The 13,982-nt window shown below is 42.0% G+C and overlaps 1 protein-coding gene across 1 annotated transcript in view; it reads left to right on the top strand.

Annotated features, from left to right (window-relative positions):
- LOC139663413 (fatty acid CoA ligase Acsl3-like) overlaps positions 1–13,982 on the top strand; it is a 35,098-nt gene that overhangs the window by 11,652 nt on the left and 9,464 nt on the right. Inside the window, exons 5-9 of the mRNA XM_071542070.1 lie at positions 3,561–3,670; positions 4,615–4,753; positions 7,843–7,993; positions 10,491–10,614; positions 11,656–11,727. Of these exons, the coding sequence (XP_071398171.1) occupies positions 3,561–3,670; positions 4,615–4,753; positions 7,843–7,993; positions 10,491–10,614; positions 11,656–11,727 (596 nt within the window). The remainder of the gene's footprint in view (positions 1–3,560; positions 3,671–4,614; positions 4,754–7,842; positions 7,994–10,490; positions 10,615–11,655; positions 11,728–13,982) is intronic.

Genomic DNA, 13,982 nt, shown 5'->3' with positions numbered 1-13,982 from the left:
TACGTGAGCATCTGATGTTGACAGAGGCATCACGGAGTCAGCCAAAGGCCCCCAGTGAACTCAAACACTTGGCGTGTGTGTGTGTGTGTGTGTGTGTGTGTACTGTATGTCCAGTATTGGCTCTTTGTCAAAAGGCAGTGGTGTTCATCATCCGCTAGCTCTCTCCACTTGTCACTAGATATGTGTGTTAAATCAATGGAATATGCTGTGCAGGAATTAACCTGCAGTGCATTTGTTCTCTAAATATGTCACAGTTGTCATGTGGAAAGCTCGTAACTCCAGTTTTGGTGATTTTCATGTTTTAACTTAAGCTGAAGGACATTGCTTTGACCCTGGGCTTATAAAATCCTTTCAAAAACCCATTGGATAAGCTCAAAACTGCATAGTGGTCAAATACAAGGCTGTTTTCTAGGTGACATTATACAGATAGGAGGTTTTCAATATGCAATATGCAAGCCTGTGCAGCCTGAAGGTGTTTGATCTTCTGACATGCAAATGAGTTTTATAGATAAGTGTGTGTGTGGCATGCTGGAGCCCAAGCTAGTGTTTAGATCTCACGGCTGGAGGTGTCATGGCCCTCGTCCACACACACACATACACACACACACACACACACACACAGACACAGGAAGCATGAAATATTGGACTTCTGTGACACAAAAACAGTTTCTGTGTCTGTGTCAATGCAGGGTTACATTAACACTCTCTCTCTTTGTTTCTCTATATCTCTCTCCTTCTCTCTCTCTCTCTCTCTCTCTCTCTCTCTCTCTCTCTCTCTCTCTCTCTCTCTCTTCCTCTCTCTTCACTGTTGTTTCATTCCTTCACCTTCACCTCATCCTTCCTCTGTCACCCCTTGTCCCACTGAAGTGTACACACACACACACACACACACACACAGGCACAGGTATGCATCAATTTGACCATTTTTGTGCAAAAAAAAAACCCAATTCCAAATATTAAGTGTTTCTCCCAGAATAGTATTATTAAGCCTATGAAACAGCATTTACACCATCACTAAAACTCCATTGAAACATCATAATACTACTATTGCTACTGCTGCTACTAAAAAAAATAATCACAATAATCATAATAAAATATTCATGCATACTTGTAATCTGCTCAAAATGTTGTACTAGAATCAATTCAGGTTGAGGTCTTCCCATAGTAGTATTGATCAGTTCTAGAATAAATATGTAATCAATCAAACTGCGTCATTTCCGTCATATCAGAGGCAGACAATACTGACTGGCTGATATCTAATTTTTAATAAAACTACAATATCGGCCCCATATATCGGTCTAACCCTAATGTATAGGCCTGAATGCTGATGCACATGCAAGTGCACATGTACGCAAGCACACACACAGACGCTTAGTCACATATGCACTTAGTCACAACACACACACACAAACATTCCAGTAATGTTTATTTCCCCAGAAGAGCACTCATCAGGCAGCGAGAGCTTGCTTCCTATTGGCTGAGAGGCCTTGTGAGGCCTCTGAAGGTGCCAGATGAGGTCATCAGTGTGGGACAGGCCAGAGCAGAACTGCTGAGCTGTGTAGACCGAGAGCACGTACATTATCCATCTCCACACATGCCTCACTGTCTATATGATGACTCTCTCTACAAACACACACACTATAGGCTAGCCCCAGAGTCCACCATGATGTACCTGCACACAGTAGTATAGAGTAGTATCCAGTGTGTGTGTGTGTGTGTGTGTGTAGTTATTTATTCATTAATGTAGCTATTTATTTCTCTATTTATTTATTTATTTAGCAATCTTTGCATGTATTCATTGATTGATTGATGGGACCTTCAAGTGGGCCTATGTTACAATACAGAAAACCCAGCTGCCTCCATAGTAGAGTCTAGTCTAGTCTAGTTTATTTGTATAGTCCCTTATCACAAGCATGTCTCAAAGGGCTTCACATAGTATCATATACAGTATATGTCACATACATACTACATCATATACAGTACTGTGCAAAAGTCTTAGGCACATGTAAAAGAAAAAAAGTAAAGCGAAGATGCTTTCAAAAATAATTAAATGAAAAGTTTCTAAATATCAAAAAATGTACTATAAAGAGCAGTCTACTGACACACTAATGCAGAAAAAAAATGAATACATTTATATAAAAACTCTTTGGAGCCTAAGACTTTTGCACAGTACTGTATATCTACACACATCATATAGGTTACATACTTCATATACATACATACATACACATCATTTTAGATCTAGATTATATACATTATATACGATACTACACAAACACAGCATGTCTTTGGACTGTGGGAGGAAACTGGAGCGCCCGGACAAAACCCACGCAAACACGGGGAGAACATGCAAACTCCACACAGAAAGGACCGGGGTAGAGATTCTAACCTTCTTGCTGTGAGGCAACAGTACTAACCACTAGTGTGAGCTCAGTTCCCTTGAATTTGGCTCAGACAGCATGCCGCCATCCTCCAGAGACCTCAGGAGAATAGGCGTAGGGATGTGCGTTTTTTGTGGACAGTGAGGCGACTCACAGAAAAGCATGAGTTATCTGTTTCTTCCAAGAAGCATGGCTTATAACCGCTATCTACTGAAAAGACACATGAATGACAAAGACCAGACCAGGATCGGATCTTGCAAAAACTATCTTCCTGTGGAAACCCTTTCTTGTAAAATGGGTCTGTGTGTTTTATTTCAACTTTATTTAACCAGGTTGGTTAAACATGTAACCTAATGTAAAAATAATATTGTAAACAAGAATTTGTTCTTAATTAGATAAAGGTTAGGTAAATAGAAATATTGAAAGTTTGCAACTAAAGAAATAAAATGATAATAGATGACAAAACTAATTTTAGCACACATTTATTGCTATTCAAGACCTTAAAGGATGCTCTTTATGCTCTTTAAATCATTTACTTTAAATCACTTTGCAGTGATTTCCACGAAGATGGAGATATTTTTTGCCTAATTCATTTCTGACCTTAGGGACAGATAACAAAAACAAGAGGACGGAAACAGTAATTTGCACCAGGTTTTTTCACTTATAAGACCCAGAATGACCTTGTAGAAAAAAAAACTGAATCAATGAGTAAGTGTTTCAGGAGGATTGTTGATTAAGGACAGCTCATCCTCCTCAGGAATGCTTTCACATGTCCGCACGCACACACACACACACACACACACAATTTCCCTATTGACACCTATGTCGAACAGACGCAGTAATGTAAAGGAGCACCGCCTGGTTTAGCCCAGTCCCTGGACTACGATCCCACATCAGAACCAGACATGATGCCATCACTGAACCATCACAGTGTATTGTGCTACTTATCAGACCACAGGCATAAACACCAGGGGCTGTTAGATTATGTCTCCTGAGTGCAATTACACCCTTAGATAGCAATGATAAACTCTGTGACATAACTATGATATACCGTAATATAAATACATGATCAATTTGACAGAATTTCTCAGGGATGTACAGTAAATATGTGTCATATCGAATATTTGTGATTATGTGTATGTGTGTGTGTCTGTGTGTGTGTGTGTGTGTGTGTTGCAGTGGTCACCCTCTACTCCACTCTGGGAGGTCCGGCCATCGCTCATGGGCTGAATGAGACCCAGGTCACACACATCATCACCAGCAGAGAGCTCCTGGAGACCAGACTGAAGGTGAGAACACACACACATGCACACACACACACACACACACAGGAAAGGTGATGAAAGACTTAACAGTTTATGGGCAATGTAGATGGGCAACGATAGCAGTAACAACAAAGTAAAACATAGATTCCAAAGCAGTGATGTAGTGGGAAATAAAAATGTGGGTAAACTATGACCTCCAGCCAGTGATAATCATATGGAAAACAACCACCAATATAAGCAAAAATTAATTTATGCCTGTATCCCCTTAAAAGACCCTATCTTCATATTACTGTAACCAGTTTGATACGAGTTACTATGATGAATACAAGGAGTGAAGATTCATTTCAAGCTATAAAGGCTGGTCAAAACCCCTCCACTACATCCCTAGTCCAAAGTCTATAATCTATATTTCCTGCCATGAAAATGTCATATAAAATGCATAAAGCATAATGTTGAGGCAACTTCTAGGCCACTGTTGTCCATCAGTCACGCAAAAAGTTCCTAAACAGATTGATGAGTCTATAATCTGTATTTTTGTGGCACATAAATGCACCAAGCCATTTTACTGAGACATTCAGTATTGGGAGGGAGTGTTGAGGAAAGAAAGATAGAGTGTGTAAGTAAATGAGGAGGAGGAGAGGAGTGTGTCAATACGGTAGAATGAGAAGGAGGAGAGGATGAGTGCACGTGATGGGTGTCAGGGCACGTTTTGGACAGATTCCACTCCCCAAAGACAGACGATGCTCTGGCATTTGCAGTCCACTTTTATCGAGGTGGCATAAACACATCTCCTCCTCTGCTCGCTCTCACACACTCCCTCTCAGCCCAAATACTGATGAAGATCATGTGCACGGGATTTTCATCTAACCGAAAGAGGACACCTGGTTTTCATCATGTGTAAGTGTGTACACGTGCATGCTTTTTATGCTTGTGCTCATGCATATTGTTTGTGTGTGTGTGTGTGTCAGGCCATCCTAATGGAGGTTCCCAGGCTGCAGCATATCATCGTAGTGGACGACACACCCACCACGTGGCCCGGCTACCCACGAGGCATCAGTGTTCAAAACATGGCCGCCGTTCAGGAGCTGGGAGCCCGGCCTGAGAACGGTAACCGTTTGTGTGTCTGCTTGTTGTGACAGTGTTTCTCAGATGATACGTATACCCATTTGGTCAAAAGAATGTCCTTTTTCCTTTCTCTTGATGCAGTTTGAGTTTCTGTAGGTGGCGCTCTTTTCTTTGTCTGTTCAGCCATGGTGGCTATCACAGCTCATGATAACAACCCAGTTCTTCGTTTACGCTATGCTGTGGACTTCACCAAGAAGTTGCAAACCAAACTACAACTAAACTACAACCCCAAACCAAAGAGCACCTTCAGCAAATGTCTCCACACCCGGAAACCCAACAGAAGCACACGCCATCCTCTCTTCTTTGAACCAAACGTATCAGCATCAGCCTTCCGAACGGCTTACTAGTCGAACCTTACTCTCCACCCTTGTCTTTCACACACCGCTTCTCCCCTGTTTCGGTCAGTATACTCGAAACCTCACTAACGGACTCTCCCACTCACTCGATAAACCGGGGGGGGAGGGGTCGGCGGATCGGCCCATTAGGTCATGTGAATGAGGAAGCGCTCACATCTGTGCCAGATTAAGGTCGATCGGGAGGAAGAGGAAGAGGAGGGGTGCTCGGTCGGTCGGCGGACGGACGAGGAAAGCTTCACCCCCTACTTTGTTTTTGTTTGGGGTTTTTTTTTTCCCAGTTGTTGTTGGCCCCTTTAACCGGCTGACCCCAAACAAGAGGAGCTGGTACTGTTACGGGTAGATAAAAAGAGAGGGAAGGAGGTTACGGAGGGGAGGACAGACCACTGGGATATTGGGTAGGGTCATGTTTACACACACTACTGTTAACTTCACATGACATCAGCGCTCGGAGCGACACACACACTCCTCCACGCCTCGCATCCGAGCGCCGAGCGAACGTCAGAAGAGAGGCCCGCCCCTCGTGATTGTCACGTCCGTTTTCCTCTCCCTCCTCTCCCTCCTCTCCCTCCTCTGCGCCCTCTCCTTCGTCCCTCCCTCCGTCTTCTGTTTGGCTTTTTTTTTCGGGGCCCGCTGTGCTCGGACGACTCAGTACTGTTTGTGTTCCACACAGCGCCGAGCAGAGAGGGAAAACAAGAGCGAAACTTTCATTTTCCCACATGAAGAGCGCACTGCTGCTGGCCTTGCAAACCGCCGACTGGTTTTGTTTCCTTTTTAAATGATTTGGATTTTATTTATTTATTCAGACGGTAGGAATCCTAGAGAGGGACAGAGAGGAGGCAAAGTGTACGGGCTTGTTGCGGGTTTTGAACCTTTGCCACAAGGGGGTTCAAAAGTCTTCTAGGCACCTGACTGTGTTTTCAATTATGCTCCAGTTCCACATTCTTTTATTTCTACAAACATCCACTGTCTGCTTTTCTGGGTGCAGTTCCTGGGATGGCAGTCTTTTTTGTCACAGTTTGTCACATGAGGGTGGATCGATATGGGTTTTTGAAGGTTGATATCAATATTTTTTAAGTGGATATTTAAGCTGATATTTTGTGCCAAAATTCAGTATCTTTAAATTTGACCACTTTCAAGCCACAAGTGCTCAATGTTTCCCCCAGAATTGTATTCTTGTCAGGGTGGAAAAGTCTCTGAAACTGAGTTTGGTCCATCATGGGACACTAAAAGTCTCTATTGAAAACCAGGATAATAATAATGCTGATAGCAATAATAAAAACATTAACACACAAGGCAAACTTGTGTGGAATCCAATCAAAATGTCTCATTAGAATCAGTTCAGGTTAAGGGCTTCCAGTGTAGTATTGATCAATTCTGCAATAAATATGTAATCAGTCAAACTGCATCACATCCATCATATCAGAGGTGGACAACACCAACTGGTCAATATTAATTTTTGAATAAAACGGCAATATCAGCCTGATTTACAGATTTACAGATAGAGATTACAAGCCCTAGTCAGATTGCAAATAATTGTCAGCATTTGTTTTAACCTGCATGGATAACCAAATGTATACAGCTTCTTGCATGAAGACGGTTCAGAAGTGAGTTAACATTCACAGAAAAGAAACTGACCTTCAAATACTTTCTTGTGATGGTCTAAACTTTCTGGCATCCATTGTGTCATCCTGTGGCCAGCCACACCTATCTGGCATCTGAGTAGGCGAAAACAAACCTGCTTGTAAGTAATGTTTGGCTGATCCCAGTGCTGAAAATTGAACTCACGTGTTTGGGATTGAGAGCTGGCACTGCAGCCTGTAGACCGCTCACTTCCACACCTCCCAGTATCGACCCAACTCACAATCTACGTCTTTAAGAGTCCTAGCCGCATGACATATTGTGGTACTTGAAGAGGTTGGGTGCAATATGAAAAATTTACAAGGTGTCTGGGATGCGTTAAGGGCACACAGACACACACACGCACATGTTTTAAGCAGACAGCCAGGACTGGATTTGCTTAATATGAGCTGGTGCCAGCCAAATGCACGTTGAAGTCCAGAGAGTGAATGAAGAGAGAGTGACAGAGGAAGAGGAAAGACAGAGGGCAGAGAAGCAGCAGACGAAAGAGAGAAAAGACAGGGAGAATGAAAACAAAGAGCAAGTGAGTGAGAGACATAGAAAGACGAGTGGAAGAGTGGAATAGAGGAGGAGAGATGGCGTTTGTGGCTGGCCCAGTCAGCTTTCAGACACATACTCTCCACTGATAGTGCCAAGAGGCTTAAAGAGGTTTACTGAACGACGGTCTGCTTGTTTAATATCACAGCTGACTCTTTTTCCATCTCCGTGTAAACTGTTTGGGCTTCTATACAGTCTCTATTGAGCTACAGACACTCTTAAATACTTCTTGGGCCTTTTGCACCTGTTTGCATTTTGTTTTGTTAAATCTGCTTTTCCTGTGAACATGCACTAAATTATTTCTAGCTTGCCGAATAAACTTTATCCTTGACAGAGAGTATTATTATTATTCCAAAAATGTGTGTGACAGCGGATGATTTAACCATTTGTGCATTTGTGTGCATTCTTGGTGCTTTTCGGTGTGTTATGCAATGAAAAAAACATCATAAATCGCAAATCACAGTGTTGGAAGCCTGCAATGTGGTACCACAGCATCCAGTTAATGTGTGTGTCTGTGTGCTTGATCTATTCATAATACAGTGGCGCGTGGGCGTAAGCAGCCGCTGCCCTCAGACATCGCTGTCATCATGTACACCAGCGGATCCACAGGCATCCCGAAGGGCGTCATGATCTCCCACAGCAACATCATCGCCGGCATCACGGGAATGGCCGAGAGGATCCCCAACCTGTGGTAGGCACTGCAAACTCTGCATTACAGTGGCATTATTACAGTGGATTACCCTGTGTATTTAGCAATGGAATTAGATTTTAGTACCATACGTTCGTGCACTTTGCTCTTATATTCCAGGGTTCTTACACAGAGCTTCAAAGTATAGAAAATGGTGTATATTCAAGAATAGTACCATGGCAATTCTACTTAAAAAGCCTTTATTCACTGGCTAATCCATTTTGGAACAGTTAAAAATCCAACATGTTTCAGCTAACACGCCTTCATCAGGGAGAGATACAAATGCCACTACACTCTCACAGAAAATAGAGAATACTCCCACCTGGAAGGCGGGACAATCACTGATGGGCCAATAGGCTTCCACATTCAGGTAGCAAGCAGTCACCAGCATATGTACGTTGCAGAGCACTAACGAGTCACAAGAATAGATTTGAATAAAACCCCCTAAACAGGAACAGGTTAGCATCATTTATAATTTAAAGCCATGACAGCAAAAATAGATAGCAATATTGATTCCTGATTAAAAATGAACACATCAAAGGAATGAAAGAATAAGAGAGCATACTTCACCAGCCATTAACATCTTAACAGTGTTATTCCGTATGAACAATACTTTTCCAAGGCAGAGGAGAGGAGTGTGAGCATAGCAGAATGGAGGGAGGATGAGTGCACGTGATGGGTTTTACAGCACGTTTTGGACAGATCTCTCTCCCCAAAGACAAACGATGCTCTGGCATTTCACGTCCAGCTTTTATCATATAAACACAACTCCTCCTCTGCTCACTCTCACACAGCCCAAATATTGATGAGGGATTTACAGTCGCTTTTGAAGGAAGAAACCTGGTTGTCAACGTGCGTGTGTCTGTGTGTGTGTGTGTGTGTGTGTGTGTGTGTGTGTGTGTGTGTGTGTGTGTGTGTGTGTGTGTGTCTGCGTGCAGTTTTGTTTTCCCTACATTAATATGCAGCTTAATACACTGGAATAATGCCAAGTAAAGCATTACCAAAACAGCTTCATGCATTTTCTTTTTAAAGTTTATTTCAAGGCAGTTGAATGATGCACACAACATAGAGTAAGCATACACACATGAACACAATCTAGCCACATAACAACATGTAGAGGAAAGTACAAAAACAATAGATAGCTGAGGAGAAAATGAAAAATGTGCAAAATGGCATAAAAATAATGAGTGCATAGTTTTTGATCATGTTCATTAAAATGTCCATTGTCACTCTAACATGACTGATCATGTAAAAACAGAAAAATCTGAAATATGGCACAGTAATAAAACATATTGCAAGCCTCTTCTACCGCAAACAAAAGCATAAGAGTTTTCCATTAAGTCTACTTTAAAGTGTAGATAGCAAATAGTGGAAGTGACAGGTACACATCCCCATATCACTGGTGCATTATTATTGATGTGAGCAGAATCATGTACCCTTGCCTTTTTAAGTTTCTTCAATATTTTACTCACAGTGAGTATGGCGCTGTATTATTTAACAACCCAAGCCAGTGCCTTCCATCCTGAGAACGCCTCCTCAGCATTTCTGAAGTAGAGATGAGCTGTTTAGATTAGCATTATAACTGTTTAGTAATCAGCACACTTAAGAAAATAAATTCCTCTAATCTGCAGTTTCCAACTCCTGTCTCTCCCCTTTGATTAATATCTGCCACCACTGCTTACATGCAATATTAGCATTGTTGATTTAGAGGTTGCATGATAGCACTGCGTCTAGGGAAAGACGCCAAATGATCTATTGGGCTAGCTTCCTGGTCGGGGCCTCCGTGTCAACCGAGCACGTGCGGAGGTATGAGTCTCATTGGCCAGTCGGCTAACCAGCACCATCACACGACATAAGTGTTTAGTTTAAAACAGAAACCAACCCTTCTCTCTGGGGAACGAGACGGGGGTGAGAGGAAATACAGAAGGGAGGGAGCGGAGGATGGAGGGGGAAAAAACGGGAGGATGGGAGTCGGGGTGAGAGGGATGGAGGTTAGAGGGGTTAGGTCCGTTACGATCTCAATCAGGCTCCTAATGAAAACGATGGCTTCGCTTTGTGTATTTTTTGTCGTCCGGTTGTGTAAACCTCCCCCTCCCCTATGTATGCCATGAATTTCACACACATCCATTGAAATGTGATTCCCCAGATTTTGGCCTATCTTAAGTACATCTGGTCCATCTAAGGGCCAGATGTACTTTTGTTCAGGCAAATAAATCGCCAGTAAATCATATTTAAATCCAAGCAAAAGAAAAGATGGCTTGGATTTTGTAGATATGCAGCCAGATAGTCTTTCTGGTGCACAGTATCCATCTTCTATTATGACAGTGATGTGATTCATGATTCCAGATCATGATGGTTTGTATTAAAACTGATTATACAGTACACTGTGCAATTATACAACATATTAATTTAGCTTGATGCTATGAACTAGAACTGATGCTTGACTGAAATGACATTGATTAGCTTTAGGACGTGTAACAGAGTGTCTTTGTGTTTACAGTGAGGAGGACACCTACATCGGCTACCTGCCTCTGGCCCATGTGCTGGAGCTGAGTGCTGAGCTCGTATGTGTTTCTCATGGCTGCAGGATCGGCTATTCCTCACCACAGACTCTGGCTGACCAGGTACAATAAGACTCAGTGAAATAGGATTGTCCTGTGTATCACTTGACAAACCTACTGTATACTCACTCATACGCACTCATATTACATGAAAAATACTCCCTTTGGGCTATACAATAATGAAATACAGTGGTAAAACTGCAACTAATCTTGTTGTTGCACAATAGTATGTTGATTACAGAGCTCATTTGGCAAAAAGCTGGTGTATTCCCATAAAGGGAAATGCTGCCCATTTTCAGTAGAAAATTATGTCTTTCTCCACCTCTTGGGAGTCCTGTGATAATAAGCAAAGAGTTGAACTTGGTTCCAGAGCCGGAATTGCCAGGCCCAGCAGGGTCAGGTCCATTGGACTGAAAAGGGGGCTTGCCAAATTCACATTCAAGGTACATAAGCTGCTCATGTGACCTGACCCAGCAGGGCCACAGTACTCCCCAAAGGGTAGAGAAAGACATATTTTACTACTGAAAATGGGCAGCATTCCCTTTTAAGGGAATACACCAGCTTTGTGCCAAAAATGCTTAGTGATCAAGTTACTATCATGCAACAAGAGGATTGGTTGCATTTTCACCACTTTCCACCCATTTCCATATTGTATAGCTCAAAGTGAATGGTAACAAAACTGTCAAGCAACTCATCCTGAAAATGTATGCACTCGTAGTACTTTAAGGCACTTTGGATAATGGCATCCACAAATTGGCATATAGACACATAGATAAAATATTTAGTGTGCGATGGTCATTGATAATGCTTTGTCACACTATGTTTAGTGGACAGCACAACTAAGCTAAGCATTATCTCAAAAGCTTTTGCATATGCACCGCAGCACACCAAAACCTATGCACTGCTATCTTCTCATTAAACAACAGTAAGTTGATCAATGAGCTTATATGCAGAAGAGTCAAGGTTTTGCTTTTATTGTACTTAAATGCAATGTTGAACAAAGATCAGAAGAGACTAGGTTTCAAATCTCGGATGAAATGAGAAGCATTGATCTGAAAGTGTGCTGTCGTCATTGTGATATTTGCTAATTCTTCTCATCTCCAGTCGACCAAGATCAAGAAGGGAAGCAAGGGAGACACCAGCGTCCTGCAGCCCACTCTGATGGCAGCTGTCCCGGTACGACAAGACATAACACTGTGTATTATATAATGTTGCATTCATCTCCGATTCAGTTCGATCACTCCCCACTCAGTCTGTGTCACAAACACTGCTGCTGGCTTGACTTCATAGTCCAGCTGGAGTCGCAGTGACAGTGTCCAGCAGGCCTGGATTTGCCTCTTTATTGGCTGTGACGTAAATCAAACTCTCTGGCTCCTAATGCCGGCCAGCTCTGGTCTCTATCACTAAAGCATTACAGTCTCATCACTCAGGGGTTAAATTGGAATATTAGACGCCCAGGGGCTAAAGTGGCATGTTAGAGATGGGGTAGCCCTGCTCTCCTTTGAAGTCTGTGTGAGTTATTAATCCATTTCAGCAGTGATGACACTAGGACGGACTTTACAAAAACTCAGCATGGCTGTATTTATTTTGTCAATGACAATTTTCCAACGAAACAGAGGAGCGGGTAGTTCACCCTTTATAAGTGCTTTGTTGGTTTTAGCAGGAGTTTACAGTGAAGAGAAACAGCAAAAAAGTAGAAATACAACCACACAGTATGAGCTGAAAAGTGAAGCCTTGCAGTCACAGTGTTACCTAGTTTGCCCTCTTGTCTACTTTCCCTCATGAGGCCTCAGCTCACTAGGAAAAGCCTTAATAATGTCATGGAGAAAGGGCTTGACTTTACTATGATCACACATACTAACACACTGCATGAACTCAGTAGCTGGGTTTCTATCAGTGGTGGAAGAAGTATTCAGATCTTTGACTTAAGTAAAAGTAGCAATACCACAGTGTAAAAATACTTTGTTACAAGTAAAAGCCCTGCATTCAAAATCTTACTTAAGTCAAAGTACAAAAGTATTAGCATCAAAATATACTTAAAGTAGCAAAAGTAAAAGTAGTCATTATGCAGAATGGCCCATTTCAGAATCATATATATTATGTTATTGGACTATAATTATTGATGCATTAATGTGTTCATCACTTTAATGTTGCAGCTGGTAAAGGTGGAGCTAATTTTAACTACTTTATATACTGCTGGGTAGCTTAACCTATAAAAATATATCATAATTTATTAGTTGATTTATAATTTGTATTAATAATCTAAATCTGCAAAGTAACTAGTAACTAAAGCTGTCAAATAAATGTAGTGGAGTAAAAAGTACAATATTTCCCTCTGAAATGTAGTGGAGTGGAAGTATAAGGTAGCATGAAATGGAAATACTCAAGTAAAGTACAAGTACCTCAAAATTGTACTTAAGTACATTACTTGAGTAAATGTACTTAGTTACATTCCACCACTGGTTTCTATGCATGTATTTTACGGCAAGTATGATGTTCAAATAAGAGAGGGTGAATGGAACTGGCAAATTGAGGTAAAATGCCATCAGTTATCATAAAAAAGTTTTTACACTTGCTTGAGGCGGAAACGTATTTTGCCAATAAAGGAATGATGCGATAGATAGCGACGGCAATGCATGTGTCAAATGAAAAAAGTGGAGCTAGTCACAAAAATGTGAAGACCAGGAGAATTTGAGAGCTGGATTTTTATACAAATGTGATTGGTTCTTGCAACATGACCATCGCGCTCGGTTGCATAATATTTGACTTTTTCAACTTTTCTCGGAACATTGCAGGCCCGTTTCACAGCGTTAAAGCTCATTCACAGATAAGGGATGGGATGTTTTCGTATTGATCGGTGCAGTTGTGCTGCGAAACCCAGATATGATGAAACTTTAATGAGCACCGTGGGGAAAGTGGGAATGAGTAACCCACTGAAATTGGGAAATTGGGATTAGTAATCCATGGCTCCTGTTGGCTAGACTCTAGACTGTAACCCCCTCCCTCTGTATTCTCTGTGTCTCTCACATGAGGACCACCCCCCCATCTCCCAGGGGTCGTAGTGTAAAGGGCAGAGGGCCCCAGTGTCTGGAACCATTCACAGCTGTAAACAGAACGTGAGAAAGCCCCGTGTGGTTATCCCCACGACTCACACACACGCATACACACACGCATACACACACACATACACACAAATTGTTTGCTGTGATATGACAACGGGCTGTTGCATGAATCCCATGTCGACTTCCTCTCCCGCACTGCTTTATCTTCACATACACACACACACACACACACACGCACACATACACACAGGGACCAGCTGGTTTTTATTGTTTGTTGTTTGTGCCCTTTCCCCCATTTAGGCATAACCCGGGCTTTTTAAGACACTCTGCTGAATTGGATAATGAAGTGTTCTTGGTTTTAGTGGGTTT

This window comes from Centroberyx affinis, unplaced genomic scaffold (assembly GCF_046629955.1).
Source record: "Centroberyx affinis isolate AG114_WGS23_722 - 3 ecotype Tasmania unplaced genomic scaffold, CSIRO-AGI_Caff_v1 ptg004008l_1, whole genome shotgun sequence".
Lineage (NCBI taxonomy): Eukaryota > Metazoa > Chordata > Actinopteri > Beryciformes > Berycidae > Centroberyx > Centroberyx affinis.
This window is presented reverse-complemented; position numbering and strand designations above follow the sequence as displayed.